The sequence below is a fragment of the Charadrius vociferus genome, unplaced genomic scaffold (genome assembly GCF_000708025.1).
Source record: "Charadrius vociferus isolate BGI_N301 unplaced genomic scaffold, ASM70802v2 scaffold129, whole genome shotgun sequence".
In the NCBI taxonomy this organism is placed as follows: domain Eukaryota; kingdom Metazoa; phylum Chordata; class Aves; order Charadriiformes; family Charadriidae; genus Charadrius; species Charadrius vociferus.
Genome location: NW_009661374.1, coordinates 3,634,128 through 3,651,699, shown reverse-complemented (window position 1 = coordinate 3,651,699; position 17,572 = coordinate 3,634,128). Strand labels below are relative to the sequence as shown.

The window sequence follows — 17,572 nt, the reverse complement described above, 5'->3', positions numbered from 1 at the left end:
TGATATGCTTTGATTTACTCATTTTAATCAAGGAGTAAACAAAGCAAGCAAGAACTCAGGAAATCCTAACAATTAAAAGAAGTGAGAAGGCAGGGAGCCCAATGCTGAGCTACAGTAGCAACTATTTCATCCTTAGATAGTTTTGATCTGCATCTAAATAAACTGCCTCAAAGCAAGCCTGTGTAAGACAGACATAGACAGTAAACAAACTGAACAGCTTCATATCTGGAGAACATACTAAAGCAATAGGTGTATTATAAAATATTGTAACAGTTAAGTGCTCTACACTACAGAATTCAAATAATCCTTCTGTTTAAATTTAACACACACAGAGAGACTGAATGAAGAAAGGACTTGTAACTTCTAATCTGACACCTTGCTTTCTACATACAACATTTTGTTAGTTAACAGTCTAAACCTGTCACACTAAAATTACCCAGAAATGATACTGATGCTTAGCACAAAAATACTTGCAATCATGCTACATTTTCTATTTTTATTTTTTTCTATGTTTAATTAGGTGTGCTTCACAAAAGATGAGTACTTCTATTACTTGCGGAGGGAGAGAACAAGAACAAACGCTCCTTCTACTTAGGAGTTTGCTTGGTTACATACTAAGAAGGGAAACAAAAGGCCCAACATCTTCAGTAATGAAAAAGTCAATTGATAGGCGAAGCCATCACAATATCAAAGGCCTAATCCCTGCAATTCTGACTCAGGTGACAGTTCACAGGGGTCAGAGTGGCTGACACTGACCTCAAAAGCAGGTTTTAACTATTCAACATACTGAAAGCTGCTGGGCTATCACACCATTAGACTGGAACAAACTGACAAATCAATTTCATCAAGGAGATGACTTTTTTTGGAGGGGGTGGAAAGAGGCAGATCCACCAATCAACAAATCCCTGCATTTCTCACACAGGTGGTTGGACAAAAGCTGAGTGCACCATCAAAGACATTCTATATCTACCAAATGCCTTTGTACAAAACTAACTCCCACAATTTCCTTAGGGACAGCTCTAAATGTTTTAAACAAATATTTTTTGCATATTCAAACTAAATTATTGGCTGTGAAAATAGTTTTAAATTCCTCCATTTCTTGCTTTGAAAGAACGGGTCTAGTTTAATTAAAACCAACCAGAGTAGGCAACAATGTCAATAAATAATCATTACCCAATTTTGAGAAAGACAAAGAACAATATAGCGTATAAAAATGCATTGCTTTCTATTTGAAAAGAAGGTACAATGCTTACCATTAAGTCATTTTAATCGAATATTTTTTCATAGATAATGATTTGGTCCCTAATAGCAGACCAAAAAAAAAAAAGTTCACTATAGGAAGCTTACAGTAAATTTCATGTCCTACTGACAACAGGTTTCTGGTTGCTTCTTTCTCTTTAGTTAAAGCAAAAAATGCAGGTAGCCAAAGCCAGACATTTTATTTTAAAACTGTACCTTTTAAAGGTATACTCAGGCTACAAAAGGCCCTAAAAATTCCTGACTTTCAGTTAGAATTTAGTGCAGAGCAGGACTACAGCATGAAGAAAACTTGACAAAAGGCAAAAGTTACCTATTTGGTATTTAAACTCAGCTTGACATTTTAAAACTTCATGCTACAGTTTCAGGAAACCTTCGGAAGCTCAAGAACTGCTCATTTAAGTTACAGACTCTACACAACAAACTATTTGAGAAGCTTTCCTTCCTGACTGTCCAAAGAATGAAGAATTGAACTAGTCAGAGCATTAGAATTCAGATTCCAGAACAGTTAAGGTTTGATGTAAATGTCTTCATTAAATGTCTGAAAAATTAAAATGTTGCCAAAATTACTACCAAACCAGTAAATTAAAATGTGCTCCCTCTTTTTTTGAAGAGCCTCACTTCAGCTCTTACATCAAGTTGTTAAAGATACATAGATTTATTTGTAAACGAGTTTTAAAATATTTAGAAAATTGTTGCATTTGTTATTGGTTTAGATTAATAATTTTTGGGGCATTTCTGCTCTAAGCATTTGAACAAAGTAACTGTGAGCAATGAATGTTTTTCTTTTCAAGAACTGCCTTTGTAAAAAAAAGAAAAAAATCACTCAGTAGTTCCATGCACTTTAAAACGCTCAGTAAGAGATGCTGCAAGATTAAAAGCTCAATCAGAAGGGACTGAATCTAATTGCAATTATAGAATTAAAAGATTTTCCCTCCTAATACTTCTTATCTCTTTAAAGCTCTATCTTTATAAAATTTCATGGACTGAAGAAGCACTCTCATCTGTTGCAGAAACAAAGCCATTCCATAAAGAACATTGCGTCCCAAAGAATTTTAGCCACAACAACAAACTGATCAATTGAGAGTTTTTCTGTTTATGAAAACAACCACTTTAAGTTACAGGATTAAAGAAACACTGAAAAATTATATCTCAAACTATTTAAGATTTCAAAAGATCAGCACACTGGGATAGGCTCAGAATTGGGCAGTGTCACATGCAGGACAGGAAGAGCTGCCAACAGTCTTACTGGCCCACCCAGCTACACTTGTCCCCAGTTACCTACCACCTAGAAAGACAATGCAGACAAACTTTGCAAGGTAACTATGTCTTCCCTAGAGTGTCGTTTCACCTTTTTGCTTGTTTCAAACAAATTGGCTTGTAGTTATCCTTGTAAGAAATAGGAACCCAAACCCAGATACTGGAATTATATAACCTGAAGAAAACACAAATAACAACAAAATCAAGGATGAACATGGGTAATTCTAGATCTAGGAAAGAAACGGTTTCTTCTGATCATCTGAAGGGAAAGATTTTTGTGTAAGAGTTACCAAGGTATCCAGGAATTATGCATTCCTTTTATGAGTAACGGAAACGGCCTGAAATCTATTTCAAGTGAAGCATTTCCTCACAGAAATGTACTGTCATTACTTTCCATTCATCCCATCTTTCCAAGAATATTTAAAGGAATTCAAAGCTCCTGTGCTGAACCTGAACTACTTTTAGTCCTAAAGCCTTATTTTAAGATTTATGATCATAAAAGTTAATTTCTCAAACAAAGCCAACCCACCCATTCACACCCACTCACCAAACGAAAGCCCTGCAGGAGGCTCTGAGTCCAGAGAGAAAACCAGAACAGCAGTTAGTCCAAGTTGTCAGAGACACCACCAGGGAACAGGTTAGATGAGAATGACACTACCAGAGACACACATGGCACTTGGAATGAGGTGAAGGTACGGAAGACAGTAAATCATATTTGTGAGCATCCGATGTAATATTTTTCCATTACATCTCCACACAAAACCCTGGAAAGTGACCCTAAAGTCACACATGGAACTATACACAGATGATACAGAAGCTATTCCATCCATTAACACCACTACCAAGAGAAAAGACACAGGGATGTCGTGGTACAGACTATACACATGCTGGGGAAGCCTAAATCTGTACTTCTCAAACCACTACAGCCAGAGTATCAATTAAATTCTATCTACGCCTTTGTAGTGTAAAGGTCACTTGTTAAAATCTTCCTTTAAAATCCTTTCCAGTGCATTTTTTTAATGCCTAATTCTGATGTCTTGAATTCAAAATGTAGATTTGGAATTTTTTTAATTATTATTTTTAATACTTTGCCATTACCCTTCCACTTTGCAACTAAAGTCAGAGAAGCATTTGTTGATAAACTTCCTCTGATCCACCTTTCAAACATTATGTTTTTGGGAAAGAATCATGTTATATTGGTAACATTTATTAAAGTGACATTAAACACAGATGTATTCAGAGCAGTGTTAAAACACAAAGATGGGGAAAAAACGATGACGTGTAATCCAGAATTTTAGGAAGGCCCTTGTGAATAGTGTTGAATGAAACCTTTTCTCTCTTCGCTCATCACTATGGTAATGTTTATGCACCTCTAGCCAGGGTTGTGCTACTGGTTTCTTTTGCACTGCTCCATCCCCTGTTGCAGCCCTAAACCAATCCACCTTTAGGGCTGCTCTCAGAGTTCTATCCACAAGGTCCTCTCTAAAAATTTAGATTGTTTTCCCAGTCCTGACAAGGTGTTCTGATGCATAAAATACATTTCATTTTTTTTTCTTCATCTAGCCAAAAAGAGAAAGAAGGAAACTACAAATAAGCATACATGATAGATATTCTTTAAGTCTGGCCATCAGTGAAATGAATGAGCCTTACATTTACCAAGGGGAAAAAAAAAAAAAGTCAAACAAGGAAAGATACATAGAAAAGAAAGATTTGCCACGGATGCTGCATTTCCAGAAGCAAATGCATATGAAACTACTGCTATTCTTGAAAACGCTCTATGATCAGGACCTATCCTGCATCCAATGCAGTCAGCTATAGAATAAGCACTTTCCATAAATCTGAAGTGGAAGCGGTTGTTCATTTATTTTTATGTTTCTTACTTTTGTAAAGCCATCCAGATAAGAACCACTTTGACTGGTAACCTCCCTGACTCTATACACAGCCGTTCTGAGATATATAGGAGTGCCACATTCACATCAATGGCATATGAACTTTGAAACCTCGCAATGGCTCAAATGTCAACATTAGATGGGATTTTTCAAAGGTGCTTAGCCAATTACACAGAATCACAGAATGGTCAGGGTTGGAAGAGACCTCTGGAGATCATCTAGTCCAACCCCCAATTAATCAACCTTATGATTCCAAAGTGCCCCACTGAAAACCCAAGGCACTGTCAGCTGCTTTGCTGATGACCACCTTAACAGAAATATCCAACCAATGTATCTGTTCAGCAATTCCAAATTTCTTCTCACTAAAACAAACCTACCCTAAACTTTACCTTTCCTTTCTTTTATCTTAGATACTGGCATAGTTGACATTTATGTATTTATGCTGGCAATACTGTTGTGATGTAGGGAAGTGCTGTTATTTCCATTTTACACATCATGTCAATCCAGGCAGAGCAGGACACAGGAGCTGTATGCTAGCCCTCAAAACGTAACAACACAATCATAACTTGTGAATTAAAAAGATCTGTGACTTGCCCGGAACTTAAAAGCGTGAGTTCAGCATATGTTCTTTTTAAAAGCAAAATAAGCGCTGATTGTATTATTCACATCAAGAGAGGGTGCTCTGTTTTTTAATCTAAATGAAGCGGTTCTAGTTTACGGGCCGCCACACCACAACAGGCGGACTCCGGGAAGCTTGCTTCAGAACTGCTGCTTGTTGAACATTACGTGAAGCCTCACAAATACCCATTCAGAAAAGCACCTACACACAAGAAAGACCCAGAAGCAAGGCAACTGAGGGGTACATACTGAACGCTACTTTCCTTACACCAAAGGAACACCAAGATTTTGTAGCGTAATAAATGTAAGATGTCCCCAGCTACAACACAGTATAACTGTTAGAGGAGTGCTGTGTAACATAGTACACGCACATCTGTAAGAAAGTACTACTCAGACAAACAAATTCTGCTACCTTAGTCAAAAAGGTAACTTTTTGTCATACTAAAAATGTCCAGCTTTCAAGGCATGTTAATTCTAGAGAGGAAGAGTTTCTTTTTGCTTTACCTTCAATTATTTTTGCCTCGAACAATTAAAGCATATACATCTTATCTGTAAACTAGTATCAAAGCCATCCTGTACAAATCTCTACTTTATTAACACAGCAGGAGAAATTGAAAAGCATTTAACAAGTCACTCTCCTTACCTTCAGCACAGCAATGAATGGCACAAAATTAGCTCTCTGAAGACCATTTTTATAGAGATCTGAAAGAAAGGAAATCAGTACCATTTTGCTACTTAGTCAATAACAATGTCAGCTTGTCTTTTAGTCTGGCAAATAAAACTCTGTGTTGCTAGAGAGAGGAGGAACAAAAGGGGGAAAAGGAGGGCTGAAATCTATTTATCTTCTTTTGCTGTATGAAAATTCAATACATTCTCAAGGAAGACAGAACATCCTGAGAAAGTCTGAAAAAGGAAGGAAGTGAAAGATTACTTAAATCTCTAATGACATAGAGCTGATTTTAGCAGAAGAAATAAGACTAGCATCTGTTTTAAAGTAAGGATATAAAAAAGGATTTGTAATGCTAGGTATACGTTGGTATGATTATAAGGCCAAAACTATGCAACTGCTAAGTACCAAGTATTTGGCACAGGGGAAAAACCCAAGGTAAGCTAAGAAAAAAAAGAAAGCTATTTGAGTTTACAAAGTTAGTATAATTCTTATTCAGTGTACTGTGGTACACTTTATCTTCTAGCAATTCTACCACATACACCCCCTTTTCCAAAGCAAGAAAAAGCGTCATCCCTAAGGCCAAAAAAAGAAAATTAAATTAATACATAATTCTATGCAAAGTTGCTAAAAATACAACTGAATTAAAAAAAAAAAAGGATGTTATGTAACAAAATGCAGATCTGCACTCAAAGAAAATGGATATTAATTAAAAAAACTAGAAAGCTGCACTTCATATCTTATTTATCTCTTTATTTTATACAGCATAAACTTTTCTTGAAACTATTCAACTGCCCAACATGTTCATAACAGAATTACTTGTTCTTTGAAAATGTTATCACTGTATGATGGGCTGCTCTGTTTCTTTAATGTTACGAAGCCTTATAAAAAGGCAGTACAGCACCTATGAATGTCAGGAGGAATAAATAAGAGAATACATATACCTGGCAGAGATGTCACCAAAATTCCCAAAAAAGAGAAGGTCCAGTTACTAATACCACCTATATTCCCCATAATGCTTGAAGGCTAAAAGTAGGCTAAGGCTTTTATGCTCTACCAACACCTCATGGTGGACAGAAGATACAGTATGCATGAGAAACCAACAGGACACCTACAAAACGGTTTTCAAAAAATTGGATACGTACACAGAAACATTTAGGAAAATTATCCATGAAGCTCATTCCACACCCTAATTACTAACAAAGCTGTATGAAGTCATGTATCACTCTCATTCCTAACTCTGCAGATCATGATAGCAATATATTTGTTAAAACAGCGATCAACTTTTTACTTGCAAAAATTAGCAAATGTAATAGTACTACAAGACAGCTACTTCTGTTAGTTCTTCTAGTTAATAAGGCTGTGAGTTTTGTATTATGTCTCTGTTTTGTGAGGACAAGAAAAATAAACAGTAATTTTGGTGGAGAAATGAAGCCAGGATTCCCTAAACACTGCACCTGAGTATTTCCCTTCATATTCCCCTGAGGCAGAAGTTTAACACGGGTAAGTGTATCACAAACGGTCATCAGCTGGGTGCATCTGCTCTCTAATGAAAAAGCCACTTTTCCCCCTTGGTATCCACAGGAAACAAATCTCTCAATTCAGTCTTAAACCTTGATGTAGCATACTACACTAACCCAACTCTTCTTCCTGTGGGAGGATTTCAGACACACACCATTGAGCACACAGGAATAGTGAGAAGGGAGGAAGAGACAGGCATTGACCAATATCTGGACTGCAACGTGGCTCAGTTTGGGAGATGCTGTTCTTGACCTTCTCTGTTGGGTAGCTAGTACAAGTGGACATCTTTCAGGTTGGCACAGTAACTTAATATGTATTAAAAAACTCACATGACGATAATGGTCACAAACTGATATCTTAAATTAAAGATGTGGTATAAATCCCCAAGTTTGATAAAAATCTCTCCTGAACTTCAAAGAGTAGTGCTTCAAAACACACGAGGATGGTTGCCAACTGAATGAGGCACCAGCATCCAGTTTATCTGGAGTTCACCTAGGTACAGCAGTTATTTCACTTTGTTTGCTCAAACAAGGAAAATAAACCATCCGGACATTATTTCCCCTCCAGTAACAACATTTGAGTGCATTGTAAATCTTTAGTGATTCTCTTTTACCCAATTAATGTGGGTGGAAAAATTAAATGGTAGTTACAGTTAATACTGTAACTCTTTAGGGCAAACATTTGAAATTAATCTGAAGTGTCATAAAAGTTGCACAGAAATCATGCACTATGCTAACTGCTAACACTACAACATTTTGCTCATCTACAAAATACTGCAATTACTGCTTGGTTAAAACCCATACAGACTTGGGGGCTTTATAGATCTACCTAGCTAGCCATGCTCTATCTAAAAACATTGTTAGAAATGGTAATAGCTCTTCACCTAAGTAATTCCCAATGAGTAACCTCAAACCAGGCTGTGAGAATGACATATTGATAAGGGGCACAACTTCTTTAAGCTGGTGAATCAAGTCTGCAAGTTTCCTAGTTACAAACCAGGAGGGAATGTACTCTCATTTCCCCTCTCTTCTGCTGAATATGATCTTTTCCTACCGTGGAATACAGCCAAAACAGAGGCAATATTTCACCCCTCCTCAATTCCCCTGTCCCCAGATACCCTCCCACTAGTTTGGATAGAGTAGAGAGCATCAGAAAACATGAAAAGACTTGAGGGGAGGTGGGGGGAGGAACACCTTGAGTTTGAGAAAAGACAGGAGTAAGAGTTAGTGAAAAACCTTTCTTCCTTAAGAACATGAAAAAACAGGGTACAAATTGGAGTATCTCAGATTCTTGAAGACTAGAGAGTTTATTAGCATTAAACATTATATGACTTGAATTAAATTGTTTTGTAAGATACTGAGATTCATTGTATTTGGATAATACTAGTAGCATGTTTGTTTTTACCTTCTGGCGGCCTGTTAGATGTTGCCACAACGACAACCCCATTTTGGAACAGATTTTCAAAAAGCTGCTTGAGAATCATGGCATCAGCAATGTCAGTGACCTGTAGAAGACAACACATTTGTTTTATCTTGCTTTCAGCTTCTGCCGCAATAGATCTGCAAGTGGCTTTATAGCTAGGAAAAATGCTTGTTAGTGAAAGCCATGGAGAAAGATTCTAATTATTGCTTGGTGGGGGAAAAAAAAAAAGGGGGGGGATAATTAATAAGCAGTGAATGTACCACGGTCTTTCAAAACTTGCCCGCTCTTTATTTCAGAACTCCACCATTTCTTTACCAATTGCTGAATGATTCCATGTTAACTTCTATTATAAAACTACAGGTGGGAGACACAGAAAACAGACCTAAACATTTAAGAGGCCTAATTAATTAGAAACAACAGGAAAAAAACCCAGAAGACAAAGAAAATACACACCGATTGTTTTAGATTTCTATTACCTCTGAGGCAAAGGTTTACAGAGGTGAATTTAAATGGTCATGGGACTTCAGAAATAAAGACAAGTAGCCAACTATACATAATCAGCTGCTGTTGAAAATAGAATGATATGACATAGATACTATTGTGTGATTGTTGCAAAAAACAATTCAACAGATGGCCCATCACAAAAATAAGCAATTTCATTGTTCTTTTTAAGTGCCTTCTATTACTGTCCATGAATAATCAAAAGGCACGGCAGTCACTTCCAGCACAGTCAGCCTCTTCTAACCTTCAGGCACAAAACACTAACAAAAAATAAAAATGGATGGGACAAGTGATACTGGGGAGGAAAAAAAAGAAAGACAAAAAGACTGAAAAATAAGCCATAAAGTAGAATTTCTTTAAATATGTAAGTTTAGCTAAACTACCTTGCTTCACAGTACCAAAATATAACGGGAATGCAAAACAGAAACCACTCTGTACAAATTTTAAAAATGTAATTTTTTTTTTTCTGAACAAAAAGCCCCCATTGTTACAACAGCAATTTCTATTTCACAGGAGTTCACCAGCTGAGATCAGCAATCCTAACAAGTAAACCAGCTTTATTATCATTACACTTGTTTCTCCTGCATCCCTTTGATTATTATATAGTCACTTGTTGCATTCAGACTTACCAAAGCAGACTGCAGGAAAATAAAAAAAAACAGACTTACCAAAGCAGACTGAGGAAATAAAAAAGTGGTGGCATGCCAAGAGTTATACACACTCATTACACGACAGATTGACAGATTGCTATGCTTTCACCAGTTTAGATGTGTATGTTGTGATGGTAACACATCTGCAGAAAGACTTTAACCAGTATAATTTTTTTCCTAATCCACCACCTCCCCTCCCCAATTTCTAAATGGCCTTTCTGGACAGAAAAAAAAATAATAATTCTACACTAGAGACAGTATAAGACTTAGGTTACACTTCTGAGAGCTAGTTTGGAAACAATAATGTTCATAGAGAATAATAAGAAAACACCACTTTCCTTCTTCCAAAGATTTCTTCTAATTAGGTCTATGGAATCATTAATACAGATTTTTATTTTCTTTTTCAAAATGAAATCGTTCTACACGATCAGTAACACACACCTCACATCAGCGCATCTCTGATCACTAAGATTCCATATTCCAAAAAGCACGTAGAAATTTGCTATTGTACTATATGTTTAATGTAGCTGCTTATGCACCCACCTATCAATAATTTATTTCTTCTAAATACTAAAATTTAGGAAGTTTCCCTGTTCCTAAAAAAACACCACACACAAAGAATCAGTACATATGGTAATAGCCAAGTTTTTAAAATGTATTATATAGATCATTTTGTTACAAACTTTTTTGTTTAAAAATATTATAAGGCACGCTACCTTAAAAAAACAGGGAGAGAAAAAAATATTAAAGCTTAGATAAAAGAAAACAATAACATTCTTTAATTAATGAGAATTGTTAGTTGATGCTGAATTATGATATTTTCACTTCATTACAAAAAAATGACTCTTGAAAGTTCTGTCAAAAAGCAAGAGCAACTTTGAGAACTGGGATGCAAATGTGAGCTCTTTTTATCTACAACAGCTTGGGAAAGATAGAAAATTTCTACAAGGTAAAGCAGGTAGAAGAGAGTAACTAAAACACTGTAATTTCTCATGGTTTTTACTGTATCCAGCATCCATTGCAACAGGGAACAAAAGCAAAGGCTACAAATTACCAATAAGGAGAGCCTGCTAATGGAGAGAATGGAGAAATTTCATTAGCATTTAAGAGAAAAGATTTTTATGACCTAGTGCTGCTTTCCATTATGACTCACGTAAAAAAAAAAAAAGAAAAGAAAAAAGAAAAAGAGAAAAAACACCAGACTAATAGTTAATTTACATGTGTAAGTGGCTGAGACTCAGTCATCCACTGATTGGTACAGTTCCATGTAATGAATGACAAACATAAGCATGTATTATCAGTAATTAGTATTAGCACAAAAATAAGAGCCTAATTTTTATTAGAGGCTTTTAATAGCATGCAGGTTAGTAAAAACTCCCTAAATTGTAGTTTGCTTTAAATCCAAGTGGTACCAATGGTATATATAAAGACTAACACTGTATGATCATCCAGCTTACCAAGAAGGAGGGATTCTGTTTTCATTATCAATACTAACATAGGTTAAAGTCACACGCCAAAATTAGAACTTCTAATTACCTGTGTATAGTTATTTCATCACTAAACAATAACCAGTCTCTTTTTGTTGGCCACCCTCTGTGTTTTGAAACATCAAAATTGTAATTATAAATGGCTTAATTCTACGGTTTTTCTTCAGAATGAGGACTCGTTTTTAGAATGGCTTAAGACTTCTGTGATTAAAAAAAAAACTTTAATAATTACAGTAAACTGTATGACAAAGATCAGTAAGAAGTAACAATGCTTTAATAACCTGAGAGTCTGTGCTCAGGCAAATGCTGACTAAGAAACTGCTTCAGAATGCACAAACTCAGAATCTTAGTGCCATCACTAAGGTCTGGGCTATTGTGCAGTATTTGCAAAAAGAAAAATTTAAGACATAGTAATTTTTTTTTAACACAACAATATTTTGGAACACACAAAACTACTTTTAAAAGTACTGAAATATTTTTCTACATCAGTTAGTTAACTCTCCACTTGTTTGACAATTCTCTAGGCTTTGCAAGAAGATCCACTTGGAGAATTTCTGTTTCACTTTAGCCCACTGTCGAAGAGGAACGTGCAACCTCAACAATGCTTCTGCCTTTTGAAGTTCTGCATTTGGTTCCCTCTGAAATCTGAGCATTAACAATACTTCTTGCTGTCCCCATTACGATATCACTCGTCAGTGTGTCTGATTTTAAGATAAGTAAATAAATAATTTCAGCTTATTCTCCTTTTATTTTTTCCCTCAAGAGGTATTTGAAAGTAATTTGAAGTGTTTAAAGCAAATCTCCACAATTTTCTGATGTTTCCTTCACACACAAGTATTTTGCCAAGGTAGCATAGACCTAACTTGACTTTCCAACTGTCAAAACAGACAGTAACTTTGTCTGCAAGTCTGAGCAGTGTATGTTCTGAGCCTCCAGTTCTTTCTAGTTTCATTTTATTCTAACAATTCTTTAAATATGTGTGAATCAAATTGCAGTGAAATGCAGCCATTACCTCCACTGGGGAAATGAGCTGGAAACATCCTGAATTAGATACGGCTCCTTATTATCAATGATAATTGTGTCACCATGTGAACTGCTCTTCCAGTCACTGCACTACTTTATGACAATTTAAGCAGAAGGTTTCTTATCCCAAATTCAGTGCCTTCTGCAAAAGTTCAGAAAGCTGGGACTCTTCTTCAGTAGCCAAAGCCTGCATAGCGTTTCAGGCTACAGAAAATCACTCAAGAAATACAGCTGTTCAGAAATCAGAATTTAGAACATTAGTGCACCAAGAACAAGTAGATTTTTAAAATTCACATAAGAATGCAAAGTCTTAGATACACATTTTAAAGTATAGTTCTTGTATGACTTTCCCAGCTGTGACCCACAGACAAAACCAGGTGATTTTTACGAGTGAATTGATTGATGTACCTCAAGCAAGTCAGCAGGGGGAGCAAGCAATCAATTTGGAAACGAGAAATGCCAGAAAAATTCTGAGAATGCCAGATAAATTCTCGCCCCTTAAAATGTGGGAACATGACAGACAGCCTGGAAACAGCAACATCAGGACATGAAAGCAGTGGGCACTTATACAGAAAAGCAGGTATTTGCACTAATACATGGTACAGCAAAGATGCTTACCATTTGAGCATTTGATGTCATAACAGTTAACGCTCCTCCCTGCCCCCTCCAAACCTCCCCATTTCTTTATAGTGTAAATACAACTGTCTCTATATTTAGATTTTATACTGCAAGTTTTGGAAGCCCAGCATTCATATTCACTAGATAAAGCACAATTTAAATGATCAAACAGCAGCAATTGCAATGACCCCACATATTCTGAAACCACAGATCAAAGGACTACCCATTGTCGAACAATGCAAGAGTAACTTAAAAAACAAGAAGACCTACAACTTTACAGCTATAAAAATCCCCTTCATGGGAGCTGATTGTAAACCAGTTATTTTCTCAGGTGCACAGACTTGTAAAATAACAGCTAGGAAATATAAATTGCTCTATTTCAGTAATGTATTAATTTAAGAGCACAACAGACCATTTACACTTAATAGACGATTCTTTTAGTATTGGTGATCTGAGAACTGTCACAGATCTTTTCTTAGCTTGCTCTGCATTTTTCTCTCTGAATTAAAAAAAATCTCAGCTGATTAGAGTTGCCAAATACCTCTAGCTTCTCTTCTAAAAATTTTCACAAAGCAATTCTACACTTAAATTTGTGACATGCCCTTAAAACAAAATTCAGAAGCTGTGTAAAACAAATGAAACAACCAAGTTAGCTTGGGCAAAGATAATTTTATGAGTTTATTTTTAATTTTCACATTTAATTCAATAAAAGTTTCTTAAAATGTTAGTTACATGGATATAATCTGGCACTGCCATGCCAAGGCTCCAATAACTCTAGGAAAGAATTTAGGTTGAATTCGACATGTTATTTTGACATCCTTAATCACACTGAGACAATGTTGTTGCACTATATTAACCACATCAAAGATCAGGCATGCCAAGCAAGTATCGGGCAACTACTCTCCTGGGCACTGTACAGCCTCAGTACGGGATGACGGTTCCTGCCCTGAAGTACTCGTGAGCCTTTCACCAAAGTCCAATACTCCCTTGTATGACTAGTAACTAGACTGGTGAATGAAAGCACTAGAAGGGGACTTAAACCACCAAATTGCATCTTACCTCCCGGAAAAAAACCCACCCACCATCTTCAAAACTGTGAAACGACTTCTACTCTTCAACTCCTACAGTTCACTACTGGCCAGTGATTCAAATACCGTATTAGCAGTAACAAATGTCATATTTTAAGATGAAAAGTAATTTCATTAAGTTTCCCTTGAAGTGAAGGAGTAATCTCTGATTTCTTACCTGAAATTCATCAAAACATAAGAGAGCAGCTTCTTCACTTATTTCCTCTGCTACTGGTGCAATTGGGTCATATGACTTTGCCATAAATCCTGCCTTTCTTTTTGGCAAGCTCTGCTTAAGGCGATGTATTCCTCAGTTGATAAAACAGAAAAGAACAAATATTTCTTATTTCTTTTTCTAAGATAGGGAGAACAAAATTATTTAGCTACCAAATAAAAAGACATCCAGTCCTGTAAAAATATGAAAGCTTCAAATTTAGCCAAATTTCAAGAGGGCAAAACAGTTTTCAACCACATCCAGGCAACTATTAAAAGCTCCCAGATTCTGTGATTTGTATTTTCTTGTTTAGAAATATGTAAAACAAAAATCAAAGAACTCTTGAATGCTATGCACATATACTTTATCTCTTAAAAACTGATATAAATTACAGTTTAAAGATGCTCCAATTCATTACCTTAGTTTCAGTTTCACTTTATAATTCGGCATTTTCTGTCTTAATCGTCTCTCTGAGCACGCAAAACCCTTACGGTGTTTACAAATCAATGGCACAGCTCTGTGCACTGCATGCTCTAAAGCTACACTTAAAATGTATTTAGTTAAAAGAACTCAGACATAGCAACACAGTTATATTTTAAAATGTAAAGATGATGATACTGGCACAAACTAAGATTATTACATCCATCTTTACTGTCCAATGGACTGTATTCCATCTGACTATAAACAAACATTCAGAAAACAAAGATCCTGCAGTAAGAAGCTACCTTTGTTAAGATTAAGCGCAAACAACAAGAAAGGGACACAGAAAATTTCAAGTGACCCAACGATGATAGAAAAGAGGGCACTAAAAGTGGCAGAAGTTGTTTACATCAGTGAAAGCTTCCCAAGAAAAATGCAGCTGTCAAAATACTTGTAAATTACAGCATTATTTAACAATTTCACAGTATTTTAAGGTCATAGAATTTAGAAAGAAAAGCAAATTTTGAAATATTTAAAACAGTATCTCCGTCAAAACAAAGCACCTTATTCACCCTGTCAGAAAATTTTCTGAAACTCAAGATGAACTTCCTTCTATTTTTTTCCCCTCTAAGTTACTGATAGAATTACTAAGTTTGCCAACCAGAATAGTTCTCATTCTCCTTGGCATTTATACCTGATTTAGCTATTGCTTATTCAAAATGAAGACTGAATTTAACCTTTACTTTTTCAGTTTTAGCAAATGCTGCCATCAGATTGCACATAAGCTAACTGGTAACTGGAAAACATTTAGTTAAGGATTTAATCATAAATACATACCCAAGTTTTCTATACAATCAACTATACAGAATCTTTGAGAAAAAGATACTTGAGAAATAATATGCAATTAATATCTAGTCTGGTATGACAGACAATGCTAAAATCCTTTAACTTCTCTACTATTTTTTACTTAAATACTTTTAAATAAAGTTACGCTGATTAATATGGCTATGAGAATGAGACATACTTTTTAATAGATACCGTATTTAATAAAATTCTTGTAAATACCTGTGTCTGCACTTACTCTGGTGTACATCTAGCATGAAGCCATGAAAATGGACTCTCTTCTTCCTTTCTACTTCTAAGTGAGAATAGAACATGTCCATCACCATCGTCTTTCCTGTGCCTTCAAATAAAAAACAAAAAACCCACCCAACAGGTAGTTAGTTTAAGAATAGTATCTACTGATTACAATAGTGATTATTCATTATCTTTGAACTAATGCAACTACACTCTTCCACAGAATAAGTACAAGACCAGACTGTTTCTGAAAAACAGTTTTATTTTCTGTTCAAAAACTTGGAACTTTTATTTTTTCTGTTTTAAAATTTTGATCCATACAGAGATGGCCCAAAGGTTGCACAAATGGCTCCAAATGCAGCCAGAAAACATACTCAGTATTGCCTTTTGAAAAGCAAGTGTGTTTTTGTGCTGCATTGTTGCTATTAGAAGACATAAATTCTCTCCATGGCCCCCTAATTACTTCGCAATTTCTTAAATCGCATTCTTAAATATAAGTGAGTGGTTAGCACTGAAAAAAACTACACATGGTAATGTAGTTCAATCCAACAGCTTTTAGAATTCAGAGTGTAATTGTATTAAATAACATCATAAAGTGGAAGAAAACTAATCCTGGAAAATTCATTAAAGCAGTAATGCTACATAAACATAAAGCTTTTCAACACTTCAGAATTTGACTAAACATGCATTTAGAGAAAATTCCATTGAAATTGATGCAGCCAAAACTTACCAACATCTCCATAGACATAAAGACCTTTTGGAGGTTTGTTTTTTGTAAAGAGCTGCAAATCAAGAGAAGGAGAATAAATACAAATATGGGGTAAGACAAAAGCAAGCACATTGCTATGGTAGAGTAAGAAAGTAGCTACAGTTAACCACCAAAGTAGCACTAACTAGCAAAGTGTAACCTTGAATAAATCATCAGCTTAGAATTGGTAAGCAATCTTAATGTTGTTATTTGTGCAAATTCTATAAAAGAGGCCAAACACGCACGGTTTGTTTCTTTTCTCAGATCATCGTGAAAATGTCCCCATCCCTGCTGCAAGCACACACACCTTTTTACCAGAACACATATAAAATGATTAAATGTTTCCCAATCCATCATCATCACAACAAATCCCTTTCCTCATTAAGCCATTTCAAATGGTCCTAGGAAAAAGGATACAAAATTAAGTAGTATTGTAGTATTCATAGATATATATACCTATTATAGCAGCTCTGCTTAAGATATAAACCATTAGGATTTAGAAAAATCAGCATTGCAAAGCCAGTGAGCATTGTAGGTCCCCTTTCTCTCTGTTTTGAATCTTAAATGCAGAATCATCTCTGGTTTAAACATGATTAAAATCAATGGAGTCACAGTAAAAATATGTACCTATATACACGAGCATGTGTGTATATGTATAGATAAAAGTATGCCTTTCATTAATCATTTTCTCACATGAATTATGTTTATCTTGCATAAATACTGTTTAAGAATTTTTAATCTCTTAATATTACTCGGGACATCCATTATGATACCTGATGGTTTATCCTATTTTACTCAAATATATATTTTCACAGAAAAACTTGAGATAACATCAAGACTTTCAATTTGAAACAGTCCTTCCCCTCCAGTGCCGTGCATAGCCACTTACAAGTTTAATTCTAAAAAGAAACAGTTTCTAAAGATATAGAAATCCTAACAAAATTCTCATCAGATCCATGAAATTGAACGGACATCCACAAAAACACTGCAGAAGAGTATTTGGTTATTTTAAAGTGCTCCACTTTCAGAGTTCTATGAGCTGAACCAAAACAGAGGAAAATTAAAATTGCAACCCTGTGGACTCATTTGGAGCTGGGTAATTGCTAAACAACTTGAATCTAAAGCACTTTTCA

General features: G+C 35.5%; 1 protein-coding gene across 1 annotated transcript in view; it reads right to left on the bottom strand.

Annotated features, from left to right (window-relative positions):
• Positions 1–17,572, bottom strand: part of LACE1 (lactation elevated 1) — a 72,857-nt gene that overhangs the window by 32,751 nt on the left and 22,534 nt on the right. Inside the window, exons 3-7 of the mRNA XM_009893867.1 lie at positions 16,422–16,473; positions 15,696–15,797; positions 14,159–14,289; positions 8,617–8,716; positions 5,668–5,726 (exon numbers count right to left, since the gene is read on the bottom strand). Of these exons, the coding sequence (XP_009892169.1) occupies positions 5,668–5,726; positions 8,617–8,716; positions 14,159–14,289; positions 15,696–15,797; positions 16,422–16,473 (444 nt within the window). The remainder of the gene's footprint in view (positions 1–5,667; positions 5,727–8,616; positions 8,717–14,158; positions 14,290–15,695; positions 15,798–16,421; positions 16,474–17,572) is intronic.